The 16,229-nt window shown below is 38.2% G+C and overlaps 1 protein-coding gene across 1 annotated transcript in view; it reads right to left on the bottom strand.

The window, feature by feature from the left end:
- Nucleotides 1–16,229, bottom strand: part of SPATA1 (spermatogenesis associated 1) — a 671,358-nt gene that overhangs the window by 86,044 nt on the left and 569,085 nt on the right. The window contains exon 10 of the mRNA XM_044086829.1: nucleotides 5,995–6,170. Coding sequence (XP_043942764.1) covers nucleotides 5,995–6,170 — 176 coding nt within the window. The remainder of the gene's footprint in view (nucleotides 1–5,994; nucleotides 6,171–16,229) is intronic.

Genomic DNA, 16,229 nt, shown 5'->3' with positions numbered 1-16,229 from the left:
CTAGCAATTCGTAAACATCATTAATAAATAATGAGGAAACTTCTCTGTGTGGAAGATCTAAGATTCCCAGAATTCAGGCACATCATAAAAACAAAACACCTAATAACAGGTGGCAGAAATTCTTCTTCTTCTTTCAGCTTTTCCCGGTTAGGGGTTGCCACAGCAGGTCACCTGTCTGCTCATGATTGGCAGTGAAGTTTTTACAGTGTCGAGTTGCCAGCCCAACACCCAACCTTCCACAGAAGGTACACACATGCACACACTCACATCTAGGGCCAATTTAGAGTGTCCAATCCACCTACAGCATGTCTTTGGGATGTGGGAGGAAACTGGAGCACCCGGAGGAAACCCACGTGACCACAGGGAGGACATGCAGATTCTGCGCAGAAAGCACCCCAGCCGAGGATCGAACCAGAGAACCTCTTGCTGTGAGGTGGCAACGCCAACTGCACCACTGTGGCCGCCCTAACAGGTGGCAGAAATACTTTCTTTAAAACATTTCAAAGTATAAATCATTGAATGAAAGTAGTTAAGCACAAGCTGGTTCAAGTCAAATCCTCTTTATTAAAAACACACAAACAAGCAATCCAAATAGTAGTTGAAAAAACAGAATAAAGTGTAGAAATTCACTGTTCCATTTATAAACCTGTTTAAAAGCATGGGATTGGCTTACTAGGGTAGCTGTGTTGTAAAAGACAATTAGCATGTTAACTTGCTAAATACCCCTTCCCCCATACACCACTGTGATATTCGACACAGTGCTGCCCTACTTCAAGCTCTGTGAATCCAAGGTATGTTAAACTGAACCAAACTAAAAGTTAAACTAAACATTACACATTAATAATTGATAAAACTTCCTGAAAGCATTTCATTGTAGTATCACAAAAGAAAAAGTTAACATAACTCTTCAAAATTCCATAGAAATCTTTTCAACCAACATTCAGAAACTACATCATGGGACAGTTAGTTCATTCTCCTTCCAGAGGTAAAAACATCCTTGATCTTGTACTCACAAACAAGGGGGAGCAATGTTTTTCACCACATCAGACCTGAGCAAAAGGCAGTATTGCTTGAAATAAAAATTAAATCTGCAGACCCAACAAAGGTAAAAGCCTTCAGGAACTATTCTAAATCTAACCTCTCTCTATGTGACACCTTGGCTAAATTCCAAGCACCCATACCAGTATACACCATAGCATATGCTGAGCTATTTACAAAATCCCTGTACAGCCATATTAATAGCTGAATAGAGTAAGTGGTGCCCACTCATATTCAGAATAAGACAAAGTAAAAAGACAAGCCACAATATCAACTGGCTATACAACAAAAACAATGGAAGATGGCTACAGTCATTCCCTTGCACAAAGTTGGTCCAACCACCAATCCAGGTAACTACAGACCCATATGTCTGACCAGCCTCATATGTAAGAGCATTGAAATACTCACCATGGACATGATTGATGAGGACATAGTTAACCTGCAAATGCTGGATTCATCACAGTTCATCTGTGTTAAAGGAAGGCCATTCCTATTAAATCTGGTGGACTTCTTTGAGAGGGTTACCAAAGCAATGGATGGGGCAAGACTGGGCACACAGCTTACCTCAACCTGGCCAAGGCATTTGATCCAATACCCCACTCAGGCATTATAGACAAGCTCACTAAATTAGGTATAAACCCTTTTATCACCCACTGGATAGCCAACTGGCTCACTGATAGGACACAGGAGGTCAAAAGAGGTGAGGCCACCTACACCAAGAGGCTGGTCACTAGCAGAATCCCCCCAGGGCTTGGTACTGGGCCTGCTCCTTTTGACATTTTTTTCCATGAAGTGGAAGCAAATGCTGAAGGTTTATGGCTGATTAAGTTTGCAGATGATTGCAAGCTGGGGATTATTAATTACTCCTCTGAAGACACTAGCATTCTAGAAAGAAGGCATGTCTCTTATTAACAAATGGTGCCAAAGCCATGGTCTTAATCTCAATAAGAAATACATAATTGCACCCTTTGGGAAGTCAAACATCCCAGCTAATTGCCTTGTTGATAATACATCCCTAAGAGTCAACCCAGAAGTCAGGGTTCTGGGTACGCACATAGTAGCCTTACCTTCAACCATCATGCGGCCACAGTGATGAGGAAATCCTTTTATGTTGCACAATTTATAAGTAAGGGTATGACATCTAGGTCCAAAAGGTGCACTATCCCACTGTACTCTGCCATTATCAGACCAGTCATAGAGTACAATTCTCCCTTCGGTATGTACCTGATCAGGTATATGCAGCAATTACAGCGACTACTGTTATATGGCATCTAGTTCACAAACTTCAAGCCAGCAGTCCTGGCCTGTGATTATCTAAGTTTATGGAGGTGCTGTTATTCTAATGACTCATAATTACTCCAGAATGGGTTAGTCTATGGTAACAACCAGTGCAAAGACACCTGTCTCAGTCTACATGTAAACAATGTAGTATAGCTAAGTTTGATACACAAAACATTTACACGTCATGTCATATAGGCAACAGAGTCCTCCAATCAGGCAGTGCTGTAATCGATCTATGTTCATAGCTCTTTATATTTTGATCACTATGTCTCCACAATAGTTCAGAGATCTTTCTGTCTGGCTCAAGTAATGTCCAAAGGCTCCTCCTGTAGATCCATAAAAGTCTTAATTCTCTTTTGCTCATCTTTTTTCAAACCCATTATTTAATTAAATACCCCTTTTGGCACATATATCACTCAACTTGAGAAATCTCACTGATTCCTAACTAAAAAGATCAGTGGTCTCAAGACCCTCAATTATCCAGAAAGATTGTAAGGTCTCTCCTCTCATCTCTTATAGGCTTCTCAGTGGTGATGGGTGTGTAGCCTTTGAGTCATGAAAGACTTGACTCTCCTTGATCTGCTGTTCCTTTACAGAGCATATGGTTCCTCAAATACTCAGTTAAATGACCTAAATCTTCATCAGCAAATAAATAAGACATTATGGTGTGACAGATTCATATTCCATTATTTTCCCCACCTCTAGAACACTAATCTCACTCAACCTTTTTCAGGTTAAGACAAAGGTTACAAAGGTAAAACAATTTGTTAACATGCAAACATAGAGTATACAGGGAAAAAGCAGAAAGCAACAGAACTCATCTTGGCTATACTGCCCCCTTTTCTGCAAGTTAATGTAAAATTCCACATTTGACTGGGTTTAATCTATTGTCAGTAATACTCCAAAAGAAAATTCTTAGTTGTCTAGTTTCCAACTTAGAAAGCAAAGGAAATATTGTTCGTACACATTCCCTATACTCAGTATTTTAGTCACATCAACTAGATTTAATTTAGGTTATTATTTTCCTACCCTTTCATCCTGTGATAGTTTGTTTTCCTAATTAACATCTGTCCTATCTGTATTTCTAAAACTCAACCCTGTACACAGGTTTCTTCACTTTTTAACAACAGTATCTTCCACACATACTTCAGCCACATTCATATTAATTCATACATCTTTTCTCACTTTTAACCTCCCAATACTACTCACAGTGTGGGCCTTCCTACTAAATCATCTGTTTCCTTCAATATGTTTTACTGCAGCATAAGTGCTACACTAGGACAGAGCATAACAGCATCCTGTGGTAGGACCCGTCCCAGCCTGTAAGGAAGCTCCTACCTATAATACACACACACACACACACACACACACACACACACACACACACACACACACACACACACACACACACACACACACACACACACACACACACACACACACACACACACACACACTTAAAAAAACACACCTTTCTGATAAATCCTTGCCCTTTATACTACACATCCACAGACTACCACTGTACCTTTCTTTCCTCTCTATAAAACTTTTCTTTATTCCACTAACAGGTTAAACAGGGTCAGCCTCCCTAACCCGTTCCACAACACCATCACAAACACTCACATATTTTCATTTTTTCTTTCTTTCTGTATGCCACATCACTCTTGTGATAGTTTGTCTTTCTTTTCCACAACAGCAACATTCTTTTGTTTTTTTATAAACATCTTTATTAAATCACCACAAGAAGAGTGACACTTTTCCCATAAAACCTTGCATCTAAATCCAGATACCCAGATTTTTATGACTATTTTGTATAGTTCCCTGTGTCTCTCCCAAAACATTACCAGAATTCTGCTGGTCAATTTTTCTAGTATGTTCATCCCCTGTACCTACCATCACCTTCTCACTCAACCCCTCCTCCCATTGTGTATGTATTTTGACTGACTAGGTGGACTGGCACTGGGACCCTTTTCAGTCACAATCGAAGCAAGATTGCCCAGATAATTGACAGATATCCATGCAAACGTTTTCATACAGATTACAAACCATATTTTAAGTTTTTAAGTTCATATACAAGACAAATTTGTTGACAAGGCTGACATTAGGAATTACAGTGAAGTTTTAGATTATGGTGGATAATGTAGCACAGTACAAGTACAATCACAGTATTTACAATATTAAAAACTGTTGTTTGGTCAGTGAATTCTGTTTACTAGTCCCTAATTGGTGTTCTATTTTTATAGAGCTTTCACTTATTTTGTTACAATAAATCTTAACTGAAGAAACACTCTAAAGATATCTATATTTTGTGCAAAATACTGGCATGCATAAAAAATTATCAGAGTCTTTGTACAAATTACATATCACATTAGTACGTTTCCCTTGTGTGCCCATGTTGTTATGTCATCAATGTGTATCTTTTCAGATGACTACTTTCCCCAAAATGATTAAAAAGTTATGGCTGATCAGCATAATACAAAATTTTGCCAGCTTTTTCAGTCACTTTTCTCTTCCAGCCAACATTCTGTGCCCCATCTTTATCAATACAGATTTTATATATAGACATCTGTCAACTGTGTGGGCAATTTTGGCTTCAGCCAAGGTTCACTTAATTCATAGTCTGCAGTTTACATTATATAGAATTCAAAAAGATAGAACAGGTCCAAAAACTAAAGTCAGAAACTTGACATTGACCTCTTGTAAAAATTTAACTTTAAAATTATTCCAGCAAACTTATTTTTTTATTTTGAGAAATATAAATTTGTCTCCCAAAAATCATTTCCCATACAACTTGTAAAGTTCATATCAAAAGCTCTGTGCTCATCCACACCAAAACTGCCATAAAATCCCAAGGCCTCAGTATAATAGAGCATGATAATAAAGCAAATGTAACATGGTGACCCCTGGAAATACTACCCATCTCTCTGAAACAGAATGTCATCCATGTTATATAATTTCCCTGGAAACCATTTACAGTTCTGTAGCTACAGTGCTGCAGCTACAGAACTGTAAATGGTTTCCATGTTATATCACTTCCCTGGAAACCATTTATAGTTCTGTAGCTGCAGTACTTCTGTCTTCATTGTTAAACTTAAGCCACCATTGCATTCACTCTTTCACCCATCTGGTTTCTGCTACCACTTTTGCTGATCTGTCTAGCTGCTTCCTACTCATTCCTTCACTTTCACGCCTAAATCCTTAAAGGGGCTCTACCTACCCATGCTATAGTGTCCTCCATTACTCAGTTTTCATCATGATAATAAATGTTCGTAACATCCCATAAATCAAACTGTCGGAACCAAAACCACAGCAACTTTAGTAACTTCTTCCTATATAGTTTTACTACATTTTATAAATGTACTTCATCATCATTATTGTTTCTTGACTTTTACAGTGCTTTATTCATCACATCCGACTTCACATACAAGCTTAAAAATTTGTATGCCATCTCTCATTTTCCCAGTGTTGCTGGAGAATTTCGCTAATATCCCAGTTCACAAGTCAGTACTATGAACCGTCATTGTTGATATGCTGAAATCTGTTCTTAGTGAAATGCTATACTTATTGTAGTGCAAGGAACCCTGTTCATAGAATTTCAAGAAAACAGGCAGGTTGATACTAATTACAAACTTTTTATCAGTTACCAGTCCTGAGTTGAAACAAAAAGCAACATACCTTAATGCTGTCAGTAGATAAATTTTGGGACCGCTTTTTAACATCTCTTGCCTCCAAGTGCTGTATTAGCTTTTTATAATGCATCTCAAGGTCTTGTCTGAACCTGCTCAGAGTTTCCTCTAGTGGGGCTGTTGCCTTTTTTGTGTCAAAATACTTCTTTTTCCAGGCATCTCGGGCTTCAGAAAAGATGAAAATCATCATTACTGTTAGTAGCTATGACCCAACAGTAACATTCACTACATGTGTTATTCCAGTATTATAAAACTAGCAGAATTAACAGCAGATAAGGACCATTTAAACCAATGTATTGCACCATTTACCTACTCTATGGGAAGTTAACATTGTACTCTAATGTATATTAACTTTATTCATCATCTTCCATAAGATATTGTCATGTATGCCCCATGACCACCTGGAGTTTTGCCAATTCTGCAGAATCAGCTACATGTTTTTGATACACTGTTCTATGCACCCATGAACCTTCCAGTAAAAACTTACTTCATCCTGCACCAGAGGTGTAGAGGGATAAAGCCCTGGCTATAACCCACATGCCTTGAGTATGACTAGCAGCTTAGGCACCTGATGATGCAGACAGGGAAGATGGCAGTGTACCCATCCTGGAGATAGGGATGTTGGTTTCTGCCCAGCTCACAACACTGCTCTGATGACAGAACCTCAGCTGGACAGCACAGGTCTGTCATGATGCAGGAAGGTAATAATGAGATGGGCATGGCTGCTTAATCCACTGATGGTAGTAGCTCTTGGCACATGTGAGGATGCACTCATGCATGAAAAAGGTGATGTAGGTGGGCAGCCCTTGTGGTCACTCAAGTGTTCATATTATCACCACCAGAGGCATGGTTATGTCATAAAAGAGAAAGAAAATCAATGCTAAAATGCTGCGAGAGCACAAAACACCCTCAAAGCTAACTGTATGCCCCCCCTTAGAGAGTGTAATGTCTGCTCAAATTGAGACTTGATGGCTAACAGGTTTGGGAGGCAAAAATTATATTAAAATATATTCCCCTTGATTCCCTGTGAGTCATCTTTCCACCTTCTTTTCATGTTCTTCTCCTTGTTAATTAACAGTTCTTTTTTCTGAAAGATTCTCTCCTACTGACACTTGGTTTCCTTAGGAAATTTACCACTGTCCTCCTTTTCGCATAGATAACAGTTGTGCCACTAACTTTTCTTGTTAAGGCAGCTGGCACTGACCTTATACCACTGGCTAAGATCACATGTAGTGACACATCAGTGACCGTTCTCTGAAAATTCTATTTATACTGCTACATTGATGTATTGATGGCACCACCAGAAATGCATGCAGTACTGCTGAGGTGGTCCACTACCTTTCTGTACAGAAGAATACCAGCATCCTCCTTCTAGTGTTACTACCTCCCTGGTGCATCTCAGGAACATTATTTTTGAATTGCATTCTAGCAACAACTTTTTCACATGTAAATAATTTTGACATAAGAAAAACAAAGTTTCTTTCCAGTTTTGATTTGAATGCATTTTTGCCCTTTACTGTGTGTTGTCTTCCCTCTAGTTTTGTCTCACAAGTTGGCACTCCTGTATTTTAATGCATAAGTTGTCATATATGAGATCGTCGAAAAGTTTCATCAAGTTTTGTTTCATCCTTCTCACACTGCACTGTGCATATGCATTATGTCATAAAGTGTAATATCTCCTGAGAAGAGACATATTTTTTCTTGCAGTCCCATTGCAGTGTCAGATACTTTGTTTGAATTGATATTTCTGAAGATCAATCCCAATACTACATCTCTGTCCAGGGGCAGCCCGTGCTATTGGACTGCCGGACTGCAGCCCCTCAACTTGAAAGTAAAAAATTAAAAAGAAATAAATAGAAAATAAAAAATTAAAAAATTTGCGGACTTCGCCATGCGCACTAGTCCGGACTGCTGCTGAGACAGTGGAGCATGCGTAGATTGTCTCAGCAGCAGTCCTGATTGGGAAACATGGACAACAGAGCTCCCAGCAGTCTATGCAGTTTTAAACTGCATAGACTGTCCTGGGAACTCGCTGGGGAAACGCGTTGGGGTCGGACTGCAACGTCAGCAGTCAGGGATTTAGGATCTCGCAACGGGCAGGGTCTGCATTGGAGTCTCATCGGGAGAAGATCTCACGACGGCAGAGTCGGATTTGCGCGGATTTTTGGATAGGGGTCAGATGTTGGACAGGATTTACGGTGATGTACTTTGGAGTTATGGACGGAATTTACTTCAGGTAAGTGTGTAGACAGGGATTTGGTGTGTGTGTGTGTGTGTGTGTGTGTGTGTGTGTGTGTGTGTGTGTGTGTGTGTGTGTGTGTGTGTGTGTGTGTGTGTGTGTGTGTGTGTGTGTGAATTCCCTACCCACCACCATTTGTAAAACAATTGCAGATATTTGCCTCATATTTGATCTGATCTATTCCTCATAATATCTGTGTTTTTTAAATATTGCAATGCTTGAAATTTGATGGTGCAGTGGTAGCATTGTTGCCTCACAATTGCAGGCTCTTGGGTTTGATTCTTGGCTGGAGTGCCTTTTTTGTGGGGGGGGGGGGGTCTGTATCTTCTCCCTGTGTTTGTGTGGGTTTGCTTTTGTGTCCTCCCATGTTACAAAGACATGTCTGCATTATTTCTTCCAGGGCCTCTGCTGAGAATTGTTTTTTTTTGTTCCAAGTCAGACTGTCCTGATTAACAAATTGACAGGCATTTGAATTTCAGACTTCAGGTATCTGAATGTTTACTTCCTTACATATTTGATGGTGCAGTGGCAGTATTGTTGCCTCACAGCTATAGGTTTTTCTGGTTTGATTCTTGGCTGGGGTGCCTTCTGTGTGGAGTCTTCATCTTATCCCTTTGTTTGTGTGGATTCGCTCTGGTGTCCTGCCATTTTACAAAGACATGTGTCTACAGTATTTCTCCCTGGGCCTCTGCTGAAAATTGTTTTTGTTCCGTCAGAAGTAAAATTGACAGGCATTTGAATTTTAGACTTCATATTCTTCAGAAAATACATAGTAAAACAACTTTTTATTCTAGCAATAAATATATAGTAACACAACCTTTTATTATAGCAATTTTTAAGTTTATAAGATGACTATTTGAAATTTGTCCTTATTTTTGGGACTGTAATACCCTGTTATTGGCTTTGTCCAGGTTTTTTTTGCTAAGGTTGACAGCTATGGCAAGAACTGAATTCACTGACTATGTTTGAGGGCTGTATTCCCTCATTACTGGGTTTGTCCAGGTGTTTTGTGCTGAGAGATTGACAGCTATGGTGAGAACTGAATTCATTAAATGATAGCCATTTAAGTTTCAGTCTTCCTCTCTTTCACAAAGCAGCTGATTTGGAGTAGTGGTATGTTGCTCTTGACTGTTTTGCACAGGGACCTTGGCAGTAAAATGTACAGTGGTAACACAGCATTTTTCTTTCACAAAGCAGGTGATTTGGCATAGTGGTATGTTGTTCTGTCTCTTTTGCACAGGGACCTTGGCAGTAAAATGTATGGTGGTAACACAGCATTTTATTCTAGCAGCTTTCCAGGATTATACAAGCAATGTTTAATGTGTCCCTGGTTTTTGCCCTTTTGACCCACCCCAATAAATTTGGCGTTTTCCAGACTTCTTGTGCTGCGAAGTTGAGATGCAGTTGAGTATTACGTATATTTTACAAGGAGCTGAGAGCTGCAGGGGAAGAGAAGTTTAGTGCTGATTATGCTAAGTTGGCTCACATTGCTAATAGCACAACAGGTTGTGTACTTGCTTTCGATGCAGAAGGTTGTTGGTTCTACTCCCATAAGGGGTGAATGCTGCCGTACTGAAAGTTAAGATACTAACTATGAGCCTGTTATCAGTTTGCCATCCATTTCCTATTGCAATATTACTAGCTTATTTTTAATGTAATTTAGGCAATTTATTCCTCAGGGGCATCAGACACTTTATTTTTTGATGAAGCCATGAAATATAAAGGTGATTGCTAGCAGCAACCTCTTCATTACAGATTTATTTAACGTGGAATTATTTAGATGACTTTTTACTACTTCAGAGATTGTGCATATTTACTGATAATGGTGGACTGTAGAATTGTGCATATTTAATGATAATAGTGGACTGTAGAAGTTTGAGTAGACTTTTATGATGGAAATGTTCTGAATTGGGCAGTTTTGTTTCATTGTTTACTGGAAAAATGTTCAAAGCAATAGGAAGGTGTATCAAAGAGCACATGTATGTTTCATATGCAAGGGGCCTATGATTTGAAAACAGCCCAGAATTAATTTTTATCTGCCACGGGTAAAATGTATTTTCTTTGAATGTGGGTTTTAATGTTGTTTCAATGAATGTGAGTTTCAAGGGCAGAGAAGTTTTAATGCCAAGTTTGTTTAGCAGATGTCTTAGTGTTTGTGCTGTAAAATGCAAAATAAAACTTTCAAATGAAGTTCAAATCATCATAGAAGTAAATCAGTATGCACATTAGTGTTTATGGTAAATGGAGTGAAATAGCAAAGTAATGGATCATTGGACTGGCTGCAGGGGGAGGCTCCATTTGACCATGGTTTTGTAAGGGGGAAGGGCGGCAAACTTAGACAGCCCCAGCTGAACTAAACCTCCCAACTGTCCAGATTTTCAAAGAATTAATAATTTTTTTGCTTCTGAACTATACCTCCCAACTGTCCAGATTTTCAAAGAATGAATAGATTTTTTGCTTCTTATTTTTGGTTTGTTCCTCATAAAATTTATGGTTTTCTGGCAAATCATTTAGGAATTGTCACTAAATAATGACACACTAGTTTCAGACTTTATAACCTTCAGTAAAATGCATGCTAAAGTAAGACCTGTTTTATCAACTGTCCCAGTTTATACAAGAGCAATTTTTAGTACTGTTTATATGTTCCCCCAATATATTTGGCCTTGTCCAGATTTATTGCATTAACAGGTTGAGAGGTGCATGCAAATAAATTGCTTTATAGAATTAGGCATAGCCAAACCTCTCAACTGTCCCTGATTTTGGCTCAAAATGTTGCTCTTCCCCTAATGATCCCTCCGCAAAATAGCAATTTTGGAAAAAAACATGGAGGGTTTATAATTAAGAAATAACTGTAATAATCAGATTACTTTTATTTCAGAAATGCATGTAGATTATTTTATTTTGTCAGCTGATCAAGTTATCAGTATTAATATTAAGGTGTCCCTTCTTTGACAGGTTCCCAGCTGTATTGTGTTGCTATTTTATATTTTTACATCACATATTTGGTCCATTTTTCATAAAATTGTGTTTTTTTGGCAAATTAGTGACAAATAATTAAAGACTGAAGTTAGAAAATAATGACAGACATTTGAGTTTCAGATTTCATACCATTCAGAAAATTCATACTAATGCAAGACCTCTATCAGCTTTTTAAGTTTATAAGAGCAATATTTTAAAAATTGTCCTTATTTTTGGGCCTCTGTCCCATTTCTTTGTATGGCTTTGTCCAGATTTCTTGCTCTGAGGTTGAGAGGTATGACAAATGTGTCAGGGCCATCACAAGTCAGCCAGAGACATTTCAAACTGTGCCATACTTGTTGCACCCCACTCCCCATGTAGTGACTCTGGATGTGTCAAAGCAAGGCAAGGAGTAGTTATGCAGTGTAAATGTGCAGAGAATCCCACCCATCCAAGGTAGACACAAGTACTAGAGTGGCTTTTCATCTGTCCTTGATTTTTACAGAATGGTCTGGTTTCTGTCATATTTTTTGTACTGTTGATTTATGCTTATTACTCAAAGTGCATTTTGCTCTGTGTTTAAGTAGCAATACTTTAATGACCATCAGGTAAGCTTGGCTGAGATTGCAAGATGCAAGTAAGCTTTAATAAGCATACTGTTAAAGAATTGCCAACATTGAAAGCCTTTCTGTAGCCATGTAGAGAATACTTAACTAGATAATGTATAAGCCTTGGTTATTGAAATGCATATGCCAGTATTTGTAATAAAGGACAGAATTACATTAAGAGTCTCATTACACTTGGAGACTTCTAGTCATCGCTGCAGGCTTTACCCATAAACCGAATGCCAATCGCGTGGTCCATAACCTGTACAGTAATCCTTTTAAGCAATGTATCTTGAGCTTATTTCTTGTTTGCTTTTCATTTTTTACTTTGATCATGTTTTTCCCATGAAACAAGTAGATGTCAGGCAGCAGGTCTTTTTTTGGATAAGGAACTTTTTTACAAGTGGGGGTATCAGAGATTTCTACTTTCAGCATGTTACTTGTTACTTTAATAAAGCTGAATATATATTATAATTAGAACTGCAGTGCAAGAAGTGGTTTGAGTTGAGTGCTACTTGTTTTTCTTATACTTGATTTTGACTGGCATTCCATTAATGTATTTAAAAAAAAGTAATTTATTATTTCATGCCTCACAACCGTTTTTGTTTCCATCTAAATATTAAGCTCTTTTAGCTAATGCATTGAAATATTTTTATTCTTCTACACTTCATTTTGTCTTGATTGGACTCTCATAATGATGGTTTGGCACCCAGTGCAGTATATTTAGTTTTTGTGGTTTGCTACTACAGGTGTGTGTGTGTGTGTGTGTGTGTGTGTGTGTGTGTGTGTGTGTGTGTGTGTGTGTGTGTGTGTGTGTGTGTGTGTGTGTGTGTGTGTGTGTGTGTGGTAGGGAATACATCAGGCTTGAACCCTGTGCCTTGTATGTAGGTGTTAAAGACCTGAATTCCCTACCCACCACCATTTGTAAAAAAAAATTGCAGATTTTTGCCTCATATTTGATCTGATCTGTTCCTCATAATATCTGTGGTTTGTAAATGTTGCAATGCTTGATATTTGATGGTGCAGTGGTAACATTGTTGCCTCACAGCTGCAGGTTCTCAGGTTTGATTCTTGGCTGGGGTGCCTTCATTGTGGGGTCTGTATCTTCTCCCTGTGTTTGTGTGGGTTTGCTTTTGTGTCCTCCCATGTTACAAAGACATGTCTGCATTATTTCTTCCTGGGCCTCTGCTGAAAATGTTTTTTGTTCCAAGGCAGACTGTCCTGATTAACAAATGTTAAATAAAATTGACAGGCATTTGAATTTCAGACTTCAGGTTTCTGAATGTTTAATTCCTTGCATATTTGATGGTGCAGTGATAGTATTGTTGCCTCACAGCTATAGGTTTTCTGGTTTGATTCTTGGCTGGGGTGCCTTCTGTGTGGAGTCTGCATCTCCTCCCTGTGTTTGTGTGGATTTGCTCTGGTGCCCTGTCATTTTACAAAGACGTGTCTGCAGTATTAATCCCTGGGTCTCTGCTGAAAATTGTTTCTGTTCTGTCAGCAGTAAAATTGACAGGCATTTGAATTTCCAACTTCATGTTCTTCAGAAAATACATAGTAACACAACCGTAACACAACCTTTTATTCTAGCAATTTTCTAAGTTTATAAGATGAATATTTGAAATTTGTCCCTATTTTTGGGACTGTATTCCCCATTATTGGCTTCGTCCAGGTTTTTTGTGCTAAGGTTGACCGCTATGGCAAGAACTGAATTCACTGAATATGTTTGAGGGCTGTATTCCCTCCTTACTGGGTTTGTCCAGGTGTTTTGTACTAAGAGGTTGACAGCTATGGTGAGAACTGAATTCACTAAATGATAGCCATTTAAGTTTCAGTCTTCCTCTCTTTTACAAAGCAGCTGATCTGGCATAGTGGTATGTTGCTCTGACTGTTTTGCTCAGGAACCTTGGCAGTAAAATGTATGGTGGTAACACAGCATTTTATTCTAGCAACTTTCCAAGATTATACAAGCAATCTTTAATGTGTCCCTGGTTTTGGGCTTTTGACCCCAATACACTTTGGCTTTTTCCAGTTTTCTTGTGCTGGGTTGAGATGCAGTTGAGTATTGAGTAGATTTTACAAGGAGCTGAGAGCTGCAGGGAACAAAGTTTAGTGTTGCTTAAGTGAAGTTGGTTTGGCATGATAAAAGCACAACAGGTTGTGTACTTGCTTGTGAAGCAGAAGGCTGTGGGTTCTACTCCCACAAGGTGGATGCTGCCGTGCTGAGAATGTTCTCCTTGGTGAAGATACTAACTATGAGTCTGTTATCAGTTTGCCATCCATTTCCTCTTGCAATATTACTAGCTTATCATTTTTAATGTAATATAGGCAATTTATTCCTGAGGGGCAACAGACACTTTATTTTTTGATGAAACCATGAAATATAAAGGTGTTTGCTAGCAGCAACCTCTTCATTAGTTACAGATTTCTTTAATGTGGAATTATTTAGATGACTTTTACTTCTTCAGAGATTGTGCATATTTACTTTTAATGGACTGTAGAATTGTGCATATTTACTGATAATGGTGGACTATAGAATTGTGCATATTTACTAATAATGGTGGACTGTAGAATTGTGCATATTTACTAATAATGGTGGACTGTGGAGGTCTGAGTAGACTTTTATGATAAATGTTCTGAACTGGGCAGTTTTGCCATTATGGGTGCATGCGTTTTGTTTCATTGCTTACTGGAAAAATGTTCAAAACAAATTTAAAACGCCCTGTAACAACTGTACTGTATTGTACAAGGAATATAATTTAGTACAATGAGGAAGGTGTATCAAAGAGCACATGTATGTTTCATATGCAAGAGGCCTATGATTTGAAAACAGCCCAAAATTAATCTTTATCTGCCACAGGCAAAATGTATTTTCTTTGAATGTTGGTTTCAGTGCTGTTTCAAGGAATGTGAGTTTCAAGGGCAGACAAGTTTTAATGCTAAGTTTTCATTGTGAGAGTGCATTGCTTTGTTTAGCAGATGACTTAGTGTTTGTGCTGTAAAATACAAAATAAAACTTTCAAATGAAGTCCAACTCATCATAGAAGTAAAGCAGTATGCACATTAGTGTTTATGGTAAATGGAGTGAAATAGCCAAGTAATGGCTCATTGGAATGGCTGCAGAGGCTCCATTCAACCATGATTTTGTCAGGGTGGAAGGGCAGCAAACTCAGACAGGCCCAGCTGAAATATACCTCCCAACTGTCCAGATTTTCAAAGAATGAATACATTTTTGCTTCTTATTTTTGGTTTGTTCTTCATAAAATTTGTAGTTTTCTGGCAAATCATTTAGGAATTAAGTCACTAAATAATGATACACTGAGTTTCAGACTTCATAATCTTCAGAAAAATGCATGTTAAAGTAAGAGCTGTTCTATCAACTGTCTCAATTTATACAAGAGCAATTCTTAGTACTATTTATATGTTCCCCCAATATATTTGGCCTTGTTCAGATTTACTGCATTAACAGGTTGAGAGGTACATGCAAATAAATTGCTTTATAGAATTAGGCATAGCCAACCTCTCAACTGTCCCCGATTTTGGCTCAAAATGTTGCTCTTCCCCCTAATAATCCCTCCGCAAAATAGCAATTTTGGAAGAAAACATGGAGGGTTTACAATTAAGAAATAACTGTAATAATCAAAGTTGTAGATTACTTGAAATGCATGTAGATTCTTTTATTTTGTCAGCTGCTCAAGTTAGCAGTACTAATATTAAAGTGTCCCTTCTTTGACAGGTTCCCAGCTGTATTGTGTGGCTATTTTATATTTTGCATCACATTTTTGGTCCATTTTTCATAAAATTGTGTTTTTTGGCAAATTAGTGACAAATCACTAAAGACTGAAGTTAGAAAATGACAGACATTTGAGTTTCAGATTTTATACCCTTCAGAAAATTCATACTAATGCAATACCTATTCTATTATCTTTCTAAGTTTATTAGAGCAATATTTAAAAAATTTCCTTATTTTTGGGCCTTTGTCCCACTTCTGTGTATGGCTTTGTCCAGATTTTTTGCTCTAAGGTTGAGAGGTATGACAAATGTGTCAGGGCCATCACAGTCAGCCAGAGACATTTCAAATTGTGACATACTTGTTGCACCCCACTCCCCCATGTAGTAACTCTGGATGTGTCCAAGCAAGGCAAGGAGTAGTTATGCAGTGTAAATGTGCAGTGTTCCCCCCCCCCATCCAAGGTAGACACAAGTACTACAGTGGCTTTTCATCTGTCCTTGATTTTGCAGAACGGTCTGGTTTCTGTCATATTTTTGTACTGTTGATTTATGCTTATTACTCAGATTTATGCTTATTACTCAAAGTGCCTGTTGCTCTGTGTTTAAGTAGCAATGCTTTAATGACCATAAGGTAAGCTTGTCTGAGATCGTAAGATGCAAGTAAGCTTTAATAAGCATACTGTTAAAGAA

The sequence above is a fragment of the Protopterus annectens genome, chromosome 10.part0 (assembly GCF_019279795.1).
Source record: "Protopterus annectens isolate FY-2018-M chromosome 10.part0, PAN1.0, whole genome shotgun sequence".
NCBI lineage: Eukaryota > Metazoa > Chordata > Ceratodontiformes > Protopteridae > Protopterus > Protopterus annectens.
The sequence above is the reverse complement of the archived record's forward strand: the minus strand, read 5'-3'. Positions and strand labels throughout refer to the sequence as shown.